Source organism: Anolis carolinensis, chromosome 3 (genome assembly GCF_035594765.1).
Source record: "Anolis carolinensis isolate JA03-04 chromosome 3, rAnoCar3.1.pri, whole genome shotgun sequence".
NCBI classification, from domain to species: domain Eukaryota; kingdom Metazoa; phylum Chordata; class Lepidosauria; order Squamata; family Dactyloidae; genus Anolis; species Anolis carolinensis.
This window is the reverse complement of record NC_085843.1, coordinates 176,721,328-176,735,076: the sequence shown is the minus strand read 5'-3', so window position 1 is coordinate 176,735,076 and position 13,749 is coordinate 176,721,328. Positions and strand designations below refer to the sequence as shown.

The following is a 13,749-nucleotide window of genomic DNA, read 5'->3' as shown; positions in this document are numbered from 1 at the left end:
GTAAAGGCCATGGTCCCGTAGACGTTGGAGCACAGCACGCACTTGCTGATCGTGCTCCCGCTGGGTCATCGAGAAAATAAAATAATTGTCAAGATAAACAACCAAGAAACGGTCCAAAAAATCACGGAAAATGTCGTTCACAAAATGCTGAAATGTCGCGGGGGCGTTGCAACATCCGAAAGGCATGACGCAATATTCAAAACTTCCGAAGTGGGTTTGGAACGCCGTCTTTCATTCATTCCCCACCTGGATGCGTACCAAGTTATACGCGCCCCGTAGGTCCAACTTGGTGAAAATCCGTGCACCCCTCAGGCGATCTAAGAGTTCCGGAATCAAAGGCAGGGGGTAGCGGTTCTTGATGGTGATGTTGTTTAAGGCCCGATAATCATTACATAGTCATTACAATTCCCCCGACTTCTTTTTCACAAACAGAACTGGAGCCCCAGCCGGCGACTGCGAGGGGCGGATGAACCCCTTGCATAGGTTAGTATCCAAAAACTCTCGGAGAGCCGCAAGCTCTGGCTTGCAGGGCTTGGAGCTGTTGTTCCAGTTTCTGTAGATTTGCCATGATGACTGGTATCAGCAAAGATTTATTTGGTGGTCAGAGCAAACTGTCGCACCTCAGGCTAAGTTCACCTTGCTATAGATACCCAGTCAGAAACAAGGAAAGTCTTTTGAGGTTTTATTAAGCAACAGGCAGTATATAAAAGGAACTGTGTGAATACAAATTACTTATGATCTAGGCCAGGGTTACCCAAATTAAGGCCCATGAGCCAGATACAGCCTTCCAAGATCATTTCCAAGGTGCCTCAGTCTTCTCACAAAAAGAAAGCCATCCTCAACCTCAGCAACGTGGAGTGGACGAAGGATTAGGGGAGATCCAACCCCAAATAGGGAAACAAGTCATTCAGCAACACCTGACCGCTCTAAACGAATTTATGTCCCCAGGACCAGATGAACTACATCCAAGAGTATTGAAGGAACTAGCGAAAGTTATTTCAGAACCACTGGCAATCATCTTTGAGAGTTCTTGGAGAACGGGAGAACAAGTCATGCCAGACTAACCTGATCTCTTTTTTCGAGTTACAAGCTGGGTCGATACAGGGAACGTGGATATAGCATACCTGGATTTTAGTAAGGTCTTCGACAAGTTCTTCATTTTAAATATTGTATTGCTCTTTCAAGTTTTTGCACTACAAATAAAATATGTGCTTAGGAATCTGTTAATTTTTTCAAATTATAGTTCGCCCCCCCAAGAGTCTGAGGGACAGTGAACTAGTCCTCTTTAAAAATTTTGAGGACCCCTGGTTTAGGCATTAATGAATGAATGAAAAATGAATAAAAAGGACTGTATTATATTTGTCCTCCCAATCAGCAGATGGAGTGCATCTCAGCAGCAGTGAAGGAATAGCAATAGCAATGAAGGAATGGGAGCAAGAGGAAGCCGAGTCAAATGTGATGAGAAGTCAAAGTGAGAAGACTGGCAACCGGAAAGGCGTCTGGTGACCTGAAGCTGGATCTTATGCAGCTTGCTAAGGAGCAGGGATAGACAGCGAGATGCTCTCTAGTTCACATTTCCCAGCCTGACATTTTTCTGATCTCCATTTTTCCCTAATAGAATGACTTATCACTCTTGGGAGTTTCCAGGGGCAGAAGTTTACCTTATAAACAAGTGATTCATATGTTTTGGATTTTTAGTTTTCAGAAGTTCCAGCCAGTATGGTCAATGTTCAGATATTTGTGGAATTGGAAGACCCAGACATTTGGAGGACTGAATGCTGAGAAGAGGTGCTCTAAATAAATTACAAGTCCCTTTCTCACTTACAGTTAAGAAAAAAACTTTTTCAAATCTCCGTAGACCTTCTAGACCAGGGGTCCCCAAACTAAGGCCCATCGAAGCTATTTATCCGGCCCCCACGGCACAAGGGCAGAAGCAGGTTGGGCTAAATGACCCAAGGGGTCTCTTCTTCTCTTACAACCATTATTATTATTATTATTATTATTATTATTATTATTATTATTATTATTATTATTATTATTATTAACATTGAGGCTGGGTGGCCATCTGTCAGGGATGCTTTGCTTGTGCTTTCGGTGCACAGAGGCATAAGGGGGTTGGACTCATGGCCCAAAGGGTCTCTTCCAACCCTATTTGTTGTTGTTGTTGTTAATTATTATTGCTTGGTGGCCAACTATAGTCCGGCCCTCGAACGGTCTGAAGGATCGTGAACTGGCCCCCTGTTTTAAAAGTTTGGGGACCCCTGTTCTAGACACTTCTTTCTTTCTGGAATTTCCTATGGCCTCTGAATCTATCACAGTTTTTCATCTTTCTGGTTAAGTCCTGCAGAGTTCTGGCTCTCAAGTAAACCTAAGATCATGGTCTTTGGAATGAAAAGGAAAACAGGAAAGAAAAGCTAAAAGCAGGAATTGATACGTGTGTGGTGTGGGAAGATCTCTAAAACATAGGGTTCTTAGTAGAACAGATGAAACATTATGTAAACTGGCACCAAACGGTAGGTATTGCAGACAATTGCACTGTATTAAGGTACAGAGTTTGTGATTAAAAAGGTTGTTGCTTTGTGCCTTCAATTCATTTCTGACATATTCCCACTTTAAGGAGAACCTATCATAGGTTTTCTTAGCAGACATCGTTCAGAAGCTGTTTGCCCTTGCCATCCCCTGAGTCTGAGAAAATGTGACTTGCCTAAGGTCACTCAGATCATTACATGCCATTGTGTGTCACTAATTGACTTTTTTCTAACCTAAAGGAACAAACCTCATCAAAAGCAAATGTTTCCTCCTTGCACATTTATTCATAGAGTTTACGTACAGTAGACTCTCAGTTAATCAGCACACATAGGGATTGGTAGATGCCAGGTAAATGTAGTTTGTGGTTAATTGATAGATACAGTGTTCCCTTGCTATTTCGCGGTTTGCTTTTCGCGCCCTCACTGTTTTGCGGGTTTTCAATAAATATTAATGTACACCATTTATCGCGGTATTTTCACTGTTTTGTGGGTTTTTGCGGTGTGCCAAGGGTTTTTGAAGGGGGGGGGGGGAGGGAGAAATAAAGGGAGAGGGGGAAGGGAGGGAAGGGTTGGAAATAAAAAAGGATTATTTAGCTTCCATTCTTCTTTGCTGGTGTACTGTATGTATATTGTAACTGCTAAAATAAAGTACAGACTGCATTGTAGTAAGTGGCCTGTGGTTTGCTCTCCTCCACACATAGAATAAATATAGTGTCCCTACTTCGTGGATTTTCACTTATTGCGGGTGGTCCTGGAACGTAAACCCTGCGATAAATGAGGGAACACTGTACTATTAAAATAGACCTAATACTATACCCCATACTATGCTCTACCTTAAACTCTGTATTGACTTGATATTAATATTGAACTACAGTAATTAAAAGGAAATTAAGACAAAGGCAAACATAACAGTTTCACATTTTTTCAAAAATATTTTTTCTATTTTTTTCTTGCCAATTTTTTGAGAGATTCAGTTGCTTGAGTTACGTTTAGCTGGGCATGTATGGCATTTGCTGGTTGTGTAAGAGTACTTTTCATGTGCAAGAGTGGTGATGGTTATATTTTAATTTTTGGAGCGGAAGGGGAAAGTTTTTTTTTTACATATTCTTACAGTTTTCTCACATATTTCTCACAAAAAGAAAGCAATCTTCAACCTCAGCAACATGAAATGGACGAAGGTTTAGGGGAAATCCAACCCCAAATACGGAAACAAGTTGTCCAGGAACACCTGGCCACTCTAAACGAATTCAAGTCACCAGGGCCAGATCAACTACATCCAAGAGTACTGAAGGAACTAGCTGAAGTTATTTCAGAACTACTGGCAATCATATTTGAGAGTTCTTGGAGAACAGGAGAAGTCCCAGAAGATTGGAGGAGGGCAAATGTGGTCCCTATCTTCAAAAAGGGAAAAAAGAACGACCCAAACAATTACCGTCCGGTCAGCCTCACGTCGATACCAGGCAAGATTCTGGAAAAGATCATTAAGGTAGTGGTCTGCAAACACTTAGAAACAAATGCAGTCATTGCTAATAGTCAACACGGATTTACCAAAAACAAGTCATGCCAGACTAATCTGATCTCCTTTTTCGATAGAGTTACAAGTTGGGTCGATACAGGGAATGCCGTGGATGTAGCGTATCTAGATTTCAGTAAGGCCTTCGACAAAGTCTCCCATGACCTTCTGGCAAACAAATTAGTAAAATGTGGGCTAGACAAAACTACAGGATCTGTAATTGGCTAAGCAAACGAACCCAAAGGGTACTCACCAATGCGTCGTCTTCATCATGGAAAGCAGTCACGAGTGGAGTGCCGCAGGGTTCCGTCCTGGGCCCGGTTCTGTTTAACATCTTTATTAACGACTTAGACAAAGGGTAGAAGACACGATCATCAAGTTTGCAGATGACACCAAACTGGGAGGGATAGCCAACACTCCAGAAGAAAGGAGCAGAATTCAAAACGATCTTAACAGACTAGAGAGATGGGCCGAAACTAACAAAATGAAGTTCAACAGGGACAAATGCAAGATACTTCACTTCGGCAGAAAAAATGGAATGCAAAGATACAGAATGGGGGACGTCTGGGTAGACAGCAGTACATGTGAAAAAGATCTTGAAGTCCTTATGGACAACAAGTTAAACATGAGCCAGCAATGTGATGCGGCTGCTAAGAAAGCCAATGGGATTCTGGCCTGCATCAATAGGGGTATGGCATCTAGTTCCAGGGAAGTCATGCTACCCCTCTATTCTGCCTTGGTCAGGCCACACCTGGAATACTGCGTCCAATTCTGGGCACCACAGTTGATGGGAGATGTTGACAAGCTGGAAGGTGTCCAGAGGAGGGCAACTAAAATGATCAAAGGTCTGGAGAACAAGCCCTATGATGAGCGGCTTAAAGAACTGGGCATGTTTAGCCTGCAGAAGAGAAGGCTAAGAGGAGACATGATAGCCATGTACAAATATGTGAGGGGAAGTCATAGGGAGGAGGGAGCAAGCTTGTTTTCTGCTGCCCCGCAGACTAGGACACGGAACAATGGCTTCAAACTACAGGAAAGGAGATTCCACCTGAACATCAGGAAGAACTTCCTCACTATGAGAGCTGTTCGGCAGTGGAACTCTCTCCCCTGGACTGTGGTGGAGGCTCTTTCTTTGGAGGCTTTTAAACAGAGCCTGGATGGCCATCTGTTGGGGGTGCTTTGAATGCGATTTCCTGCTTCTTGGCAGGGGGTTGGACTGGATGGCCCATGAGGTCTCTTCCAACTCTACTATTCTATGATTCTATGAGTGCTGTTGCAAGCTTTCGTAACATCACCAGCACCCTCCGGCATGTCCTAATTTGAGTGGGCTTCTTAGGGAAGGTATTTCCTAGGGGGACACTAAAATACAGCTCAGATTCCTTTCAGCATTAATGGCAGTAATTGGATACAGTCAATATCTGGGATGTTCCCTGGGAAAATTAGTATTATTTCTTTGTGGGAGTTTAGAATAAGCCCTCTGGTCACTTTTTTTGTTCTTACTGATGGACTCTCCTTGTAGATTTTTGGTAGTGGCATGGTAGTGCGTATGTAGCTGATGGCCTACACAACATAAATGGAAGTTTCTTTAATTGTTTCTCTGTCTTATCAGGTTTGCATAATTCGAAGGTAGGCTAGTGCTTATCTAGGCAATTTAAGCTGCCTCCATGGCTAGATATGCCAGATGACATATGCTACTTATTTTTATTAGCATTTTAAAAGTATCTATCTTGAATTCAGAGAAATAACTAACCAAACAGAACAAAAACAAAAGCATACACAAAAATAGTGCATATACTAAACACAGAAGGACAGTGGTTTAGGATGCCACATACTGAAGTTTGTTTGCCTTTAATGTAACTACTTTTTCTACGTTGTGGTTTTGGGTGGTGGTGGGTGGAGGGTTCATAAGGGTTATAGAAAAAGAACAAGAATTTCTTGAATCGCATATTTGATGTATATTTTAGTTCTGTTAGTTTTTCTTTTTTTAAACAAACTGGCTATGCTTTAAAGACATTGAAGAATCTATATCTATACATATAAATGAGTGATGGCATCATGGCAACCCACAAAACAACAAAACTACAGGCCCCCCAACCTCGAAATTTGACAACACAACCCATCATCCACGCCACTAGGTTGATACAACAAAAAGAAAAGAAAAATAAAGTTCTAATTAGAGGGGGAGCAATAATTGTTTTTATCCAATTGCTGCCAGTTTAGAGGGCTGATCTCTGCTCACTTGGTCTCCTAGCAACCAACTCAGCTAAGGGACAGCCAGGGTTCAATTAGGGGACAGGCAGACTTAGGCCTCACTTAGGCTTCTTCCACAGATTATCTAATTTGCACTGGATTATATGGCAGTGTAGACTCAAGGCCCTTCCACACAGCTATATAACCCATTTATAATCTTATATTATCTGCTTTGCACTGGATTATCTTGAGTCCACACTACCATATAATCCACTTCAGTGTGCATTTTATACAGCTGTGAAGAAGGGGCCTCATATAATCCAGTTCTAAGCAGATACTATAAGATTATCAATATACAGTAGACTCTCACTTATCCAACATAAACAGGCTGGCAGGATAAGTGAATATGTTGGAGAATAAGAAGGGATTCAGGAAAAACTGATTAAACATCAAATTAGGTAATCGTTATACAAATTAAGCACCAAAACATCATATTATACAACAAATTTGACAGAAAAAGTAGTTCCATGCGCAGTAATGCTATGTAGTAATTACAGTAGAGTCTCACTTATCCAACACTCGCTTATCCAACATTCTGGATTATCCAATGCATTTTTGGAATCAATGTTTTCAATATATCGTGATATTTTGGTGCCAAATTCATACATACAGTAATTACTACATAGCATTACTGCGTATTGAACTACTTTTTCTGCTAAATTTATTGTCTAACATGATGTTTTGGTGCTTCATTTCTAAAATCATAACCTAATTTGATGTTAAGTAGGCTTTTCCTTAATGCCTCCTTATTATCCAACATATTCGCTTATCCAACATTCTGCCAGCCCGTTTATGTTGGATAAGTGAGACTCTACTGTACTGTATTTACAAATTTACTACTAAAATGTCACAATGAATTTAAAACACTGACTACAAAAACATTGCTTATGAAAAGGCAGACTGCATTGGATAATCCAGAACATTGTATAAGCGAATGTTGGATAAGTGAGATTCTACTTTAATATGAAATAATTACTGGGACAGAATAATGCAGAACAATATAATCTCTAAAACCAGGACAGTAAATAAAGACCAACAGTCTGAAAGTAGGGAAATTGGAAATTCCACAAAGGAAACAATCAGGGCCAGTTAACACCTCCCAAGAAAGGATTCTTCCAGAAAGGAAGCTGAGAAGGGAGTGTAGCACTGTGTATTACCAAAGTCATTATTATTACTATCATTACTATTATTATTATTATTATTATTATTATTATTATTATTATTGTGTTGCGGTCAACCGTGAAAATGAATACAATCTGGCTCCAAGTATTCAAAAACACTAAAATCAGAATATATAAAAATTACTGTGGTATAACAAAACAGAACAATACAATCTCTAAAATCAGAACACTAAATAAAAAACAACACTCTGAAAACAGGGGAATTCCACACAGGAAACAATCAGGGCCAGCTAACACCTCCCAACAAAGTATTCCCATCATCAAAGTCTGGCAAATCCTCTGTTTTCTCAGGGCCACAGACAACAGAAGCACATAAAATATCACAAACAAAACCACTCTGAAAACAAGGGAATTCCAGACAGGAAACAATCAGGGCCAGCTAACACCTCCCAACAAAAAATTCACTCAGGGAGGAAACAGCCAGGCTTTAAAGCTGCAAGGCCATTACATCCTAATCATTTTTCCTAATTGCAGAATTCATACTGGCCTCCAACAGACAAAAAAACCAAACAATCAGAAATATTGTGTATTCACAACCTTTATGAAATAATATCCCCTGATGGTGCAGCGTGTTAAAGCGCTGAGCTGCTGAACTTCTGAACCAAAAGGCCGCAGGTTTGAATTGGGGGACCAGAGTGAGCCCTCAATGTTAGCCCCAGCTTCTGCCAACCCAGAAGTTCAAAAACATGGAAATGTGAATGCATCAATAGGTACTGCTCCGGCGGGAAGGTAACACCGCTCCATGCAGTCATCCTATATGACCTTGGAGGAGTCTACGGACAACGCTGGCTCTTTGGCTTAGAAATGGAGATGAGCACCAACGCCCAGAGTCAGACATGACTGGACTTAATGTCAGGGGAAAACATTTACTTTTTACCTTAACTACCACCAATTCCTCAATACTTTATTTCTCATACCACCATACTTCGCCACAGCAACGCGTGGCTGGGCACAGCTAGCAAACTTATATTTTTGTAAGGCTTCTGCAGTGCACATTCACGGTTCTGATTGTGGAAATGTGGCTTCTGTAGGGACATATATCTGATTTTTAATAGAAAGTCCTCAAATGCAGACAGTCCATTATTTAGTTGTCTTATCCAGACTGGGAGTTAAAAGCTCAGATTTGTCAGTGAATTTGTGGCTGTCTGATGCCAGATACGAAAGATACTTTATGCCATAAATATGCAGAAGAAAATATGTTCAGGAAAAGCCAAATAGTATGGCGAGTCATAATGTGTGAGAGCTCTGCTTTGGACAAATGAACATGTTTGGGAAGAGCAAAATGTAGTTGACGCTCAATATCCACTCACAGATTAAACCATCCATGGTTTGAAAATATCTGTTTTAAAAATACCAAAAGCAAAGCTTGATTTTTTTAAGGGACAATATTTTCTATGCATGTGTATGTATGTATGTATGTGGAGCCCCGGTGGTGAAGTGCGTTAAAGCACTGAGCTGGAGACCGAAAGGTCCCAGGTTCAAACCCCGGGAGCGGCGTGAGCGGCTGCTGTTAGCTCCAGCTTCCGCCAACCTAGCAGTTCGAAAACATGCAAATGTGAGTAGATCAATAGGTACCGTTCCGGCGGGAAGGTAACGGCGCTCCATGCAGTCATGCCGGCCACATGACCTTGGAGATGTCTATGGACAACGCCGGCTCTTCGGCTTAGAAATGGAGATGAGCACCAACCCCCAGAGTCGGTCACAACTGGACTTAACGTCAGGGGAAACCTTTACCTTATGTATGTATGTATAATATGTCACTTGTACACATGAATTTTGTTCTCCATGGGAGTACTGGAACCAGCAGATACCAAAAGCCCATTGTAGTATAGCGAGTGTCTGAGAGCTTTGAATAGGCAAACATATTTGATTATGTCCACAGAATAGAATTATAAGGGATAATATTTTACTATGCATATGCACGCACGCACACGTACACATATGACACTTCAATACACATGAATTTTCTTCTCCATTTGAGTACTGGAACCAAACCCCAGCAGATACCAAGAACCCGTTGTAGCCATAGTGTCTAAGAGCTATGCTTTCAATAGGCAAACATATTTGATTATGTCCGCAGAATAGAGTTCTCTCACCATTGAACAACATATTTGTTTGAGATTCGGGAAGGAGGCCACCCACTTTGACAGTATAATTCCCAGTGTCAATAATAATAATTATAATAATTATAATAATCATTAAGGCCAAGATCGAAAAATCAGCTGATGACCCAAAATGCAGACTGTGCAAGGAAACCGACGAAACCATTGATCATATCCTCAGCTGCTGTAAGAAAATTGCACAGACAGACTACAAACAGAGGCACAACTATGTGGCCCAAATGATTCATTGAAACTTATGCCTCAAGTACCACCTGCCAGCAGCAAAGAACTGGTGGGATCACAAACCTGCAAAAGTATTGGAAAATGAGCACGCAAAAATACTGTGGGACTTCCGAATCCAGACTGACAAAGTTCTGGAACACAACACACCAGACATCACAGTTGTGGAAAAGAAAAAGGTTTGGATCATTGATGTCGCCATCCCAGGTGACAGTCGCATTGACGAAAAACAACAGGAAAAACTCAGCCGCTATCAGGACCTCAAGATTGAACTTCAAAGACTCTGGCAGAAACCAGTGCAGGTGGTCCACATTGGGTGCCGTGCCAAAAGATCTCAGCTGGCATTTGGAAACAATAGACATTGACAAAATTACGATCTGCCAACTGCAAAAGACCACCCTGCTGGGATCTGCCCGCATCATCCGAAAATACATCACACAGTCCTAGACACTTGGGAAGTGTTCGACTTGTGATTTTGTGATATGAAATCCAGCATATCTATCTTGTTTGCTGTGTCATAATAAAATAATAATAATAATAATAATAATAATAATTATTATTATTATTAAAAAAAACTTTATACCCCACCACCATCTCCCCGCGGGGACTCGGGGTGGCTCACATTGTTACAAGAGTAACGACACAAATACATTTGCACAATATACACAGGTTAAAACACAATAAGGTAATAAAACAAAAGTTAAAACAAAAGTTAATACAACAGTGTTGTCGAAGGCTTTCATGGCCGGGATCACAGGGTTGTTGTATGTTTTCCGGGCTGTATGGCCATGTTCTAGAAGTATTCTCTCCTGTCGTTTCACCCACATCTATGGAAGGCATCCTCAGAGGTTGTGAGGTATGGAAAAACTAAGCAAGGAATGTTTAAATATATCTGTGGAAAGTCAAGGGTGAGGGAAGAACTCTTGTCAGTTGGAGGCCAGCGTGAATGTTGCAGTTAATAATACAACAGTATTATTAATAACCTTAATACAACAGTAATAATATCAAACAACCACCAATACAATTCAGTCAAACTTCATAGGTGGGGGGACTGCAGCAGCAATATAAAGATAGAATCATTAGATTAAAATACCCAAATAAGAGGGACCTAGTAAAATTCAGAATAGAATTATGAGGCTGGTCATCCAATGGCTTTACTTGAGAAGTTGAGGATTAAGGCATAATCTTTGGAGACAGTGGAGAGTATGGAGTCAATGGTTGTTTTGATGTGTTTTTAATGATACCCTAAAGATTTTGCTAGCTGCTTGGAATCTCCTTTTTGGCTAGAAAGTGGGGCATAAGTTCTGAAGACAAACAGAATTTTTGTTACCATTTCAAATTGTGAAAGGTCACTTAATCATAAAAAAATCATTTTGGCAGGGAGCTCCTGCAAGAAGCAAAGAGCTACAAAGCCAAACACTTTCTATAAAGCTCTCTCTGCCAGAAAACACCATAATAAATAGTACCTTGATCAAAAGTTGTGAACAGTACCTTTAGAGATCAGGGTAAGCAGTGGTTTATTGCAAGTACCAGTTTAATAATAATAATAATAATAATAATAATAATAATAATAATAATAATAATAATAATAGTAACTACTGTGTTGTCGAAGGCTTTCATGGCCGGGATCACAGGGTTGTTGTATGTCTTTCGGGCTGTGTGGCCATGTTCCAGAAGCATTCTCTCCTGACGTTTCACCCACATCTATGGCAGGCATCCTCAGAGGTTGTGAGGTATGGAGAAATATAGTTTGCCTCCATAAACAAATACTGACATAAAATCCTAGAGAAACCCTGCATATAAAAATAACATTAAAACCTAACATCAAATTAAAGCCTAAAATCAGTAAATTAAACATAACATCAATAAATTAAACAACATGTAGTCAGACAAAATCATATAATAACTTAAAAACCAAACAAACATCCACATTAATTTAAAACAGCCAACTAGAGTTCACAGTGTAGGTTGGTTATATGGTCAAACAATGACCATTGTGATGGCGTGGACTAGGAAGGTCCAAATCCAATATAGTTCTCAGCCAGGAGTCCAGTAGATCTTTATCTAATCTTCTTCTCCCCTCTTCATCTCAACTCCCCCAACTGCCTGCCTGCCCTATTGCCCTGGAAAGAATGGATGCTCTGCTCCCATTTTTATTAATTGAAGTTTAGTATGTCATTTGAACCCTGAATTTTGGTTCACCTTTATGTGGACTTCTTTGTTTGACAAGCATACTTAACATCTTTTAAATCATACTCCTGAATAACAATGTAACTGTATTTTTAAAAATAAGCTGACGTCTCTCTTCTTCTTGTGTATATGGGTCATGAAGATTATTTAAATTAAAGGGCCCAAGGTGTACTGGAATAATAAATGTTTGTGTCTCTTCCCTTTTTTTTCTTTACTCTTGGAGACCTGTTTAAAATGAACCTTACTCATAAACCATACTTTGAAGCTGACTTGTTGAAACAAGCCATAGTTGAGATTAACTCCAGTGGTAGAACATGGCAAGCTACAGTTAATTATAAATGGAAATGAAAATCTATGTATTCTTCTTCATGTTTCTGCTGTAAAAGCAGAGAAGCTGGAGCCTGAGTTCAGTCCCACCATAATAGATATTGTCCATCACAGGTGAGAGCAAAATGTAGTTCTTCAGATGTTGGACTGCAATTTTCTTCAGTGTTAACCAACACTGCCAGGGATAAGAGATGCTGAGAGTTGCATCACAAAAGCATGTGAAGAGCTACACTTCATCTAGCACAGTATTAGCATGACACTGACATGTCATTTAAGAGCTTCTGTGTCATTGCGACCTGTGTAAGTTGCCTTGTGTATTCCAAAGCAGAATGTGTCCTACTTACTCAACAAATCAACAAATTATCATTTCCTTATTGAGAGAGGAGGGAATTAAATAATAAAAGTGGGAGAAAAAAGTAATAACAAATACTGGTCAGGTATTTCAGAGATAAGCGTTAACAAGCAAAAATTGCAAATCTCACTTATCCAAGACTCGCTTATCCAAGGTTCTGGATTATCCAAGGCATTTTTGTAGTCAATGTTTTCAATATATCATATTTTGGTGCTAAATTGGTAAATACAGTAATTACAACATAACATTACTGCATATTGAACTACTTTTTTTGGTCAAATTTGTTGTATAACATGATGTTTTGGTGTTTAATTTGTAAAATCATAACCTAATTTGATGTTCAATAGGCTTTTCCTTAATCCCTCCTTATTATCCAAGATAGTTGCTTATCCAAGGTTCTGCCGGCCCGTTTAGCTTGGATAAGTGAGACTCTACTGTAATGATTTTTTGCTATGATGATGATGATGATCCTTTCTGCTACAAGCTCCAGCTCTAAGATGGTTGGAAAATCTAAGAACAGCAGCTGATAGTTTGGAGCTTTATAATGCCAGTTTGTTTAACTTTGACTGCCTTATATATTTTTCCCTGTTTTCTGACAGCTAAAAAAACCTTAAATGCAAACAGAGGGCAATATTTCTTTTTTTTTTTTAATGAAATGGATTATATAATTTTCATGTTCCTACTTGGACAAGTTGTGAATGCACTTTTGGTAATGATTCCATGAAGGCTTGTTTGGATATTCATCCCATTGAACTAAGTAGAAAATTCTTTCCCGGAAAATGTTATAGACATCAGTCAGTTGCTATACTTGTGAAACCAAATGAACCTAAATCATGGAAATTATTCTTAGCCTATGATTATGTTGCATTGAAGTATCTTGAGCAAGTGGAATGTCACAACATTCATTTTGCTAACAGATCTTTCTTTCTTTCTTCTTCCAAATTCTATACAGTTACCGTTCCATAAAAGATGCACTACTACCGGTATTCTTCTGCTGAAATCAGCTGTTGGTACAAGTACCTGCTCTTTAGTTACAACATAGTATTCTGGGTAAGTACAAAGACTT

At 39.8% G+C, this 13,749-nt stretch overlaps 2 protein-coding genes across 2 annotated transcripts in view; both read left to right on the top strand.

Annotated features, from left to right (window-relative positions):
• The window catches only part of tspan14 (tetraspanin 14), an 81,560-nt gene that overhangs the window by 17,261 nt on the left and 50,550 nt on the right, over positions 1-13,749 (top strand). The window contains exon 2 of the mRNA XM_003224091.4: positions 13,636-13,733. Coding sequence (XP_003224139.1) covers positions 13,653-13,733 — 81 coding nt within the window. The 5' untranslated portion in view covers positions 13,636-13,652. The remainder of the gene's footprint in view (positions 1-13,635; positions 13,734-13,749) is intronic.
• Positions 1-13,749, top strand: part of LOC134297668 (uncharacterized) — a 345,438-nt gene that overhangs the window by 301,898 nt on the left and 29,791 nt on the right. The window lies entirely within an intron of this gene.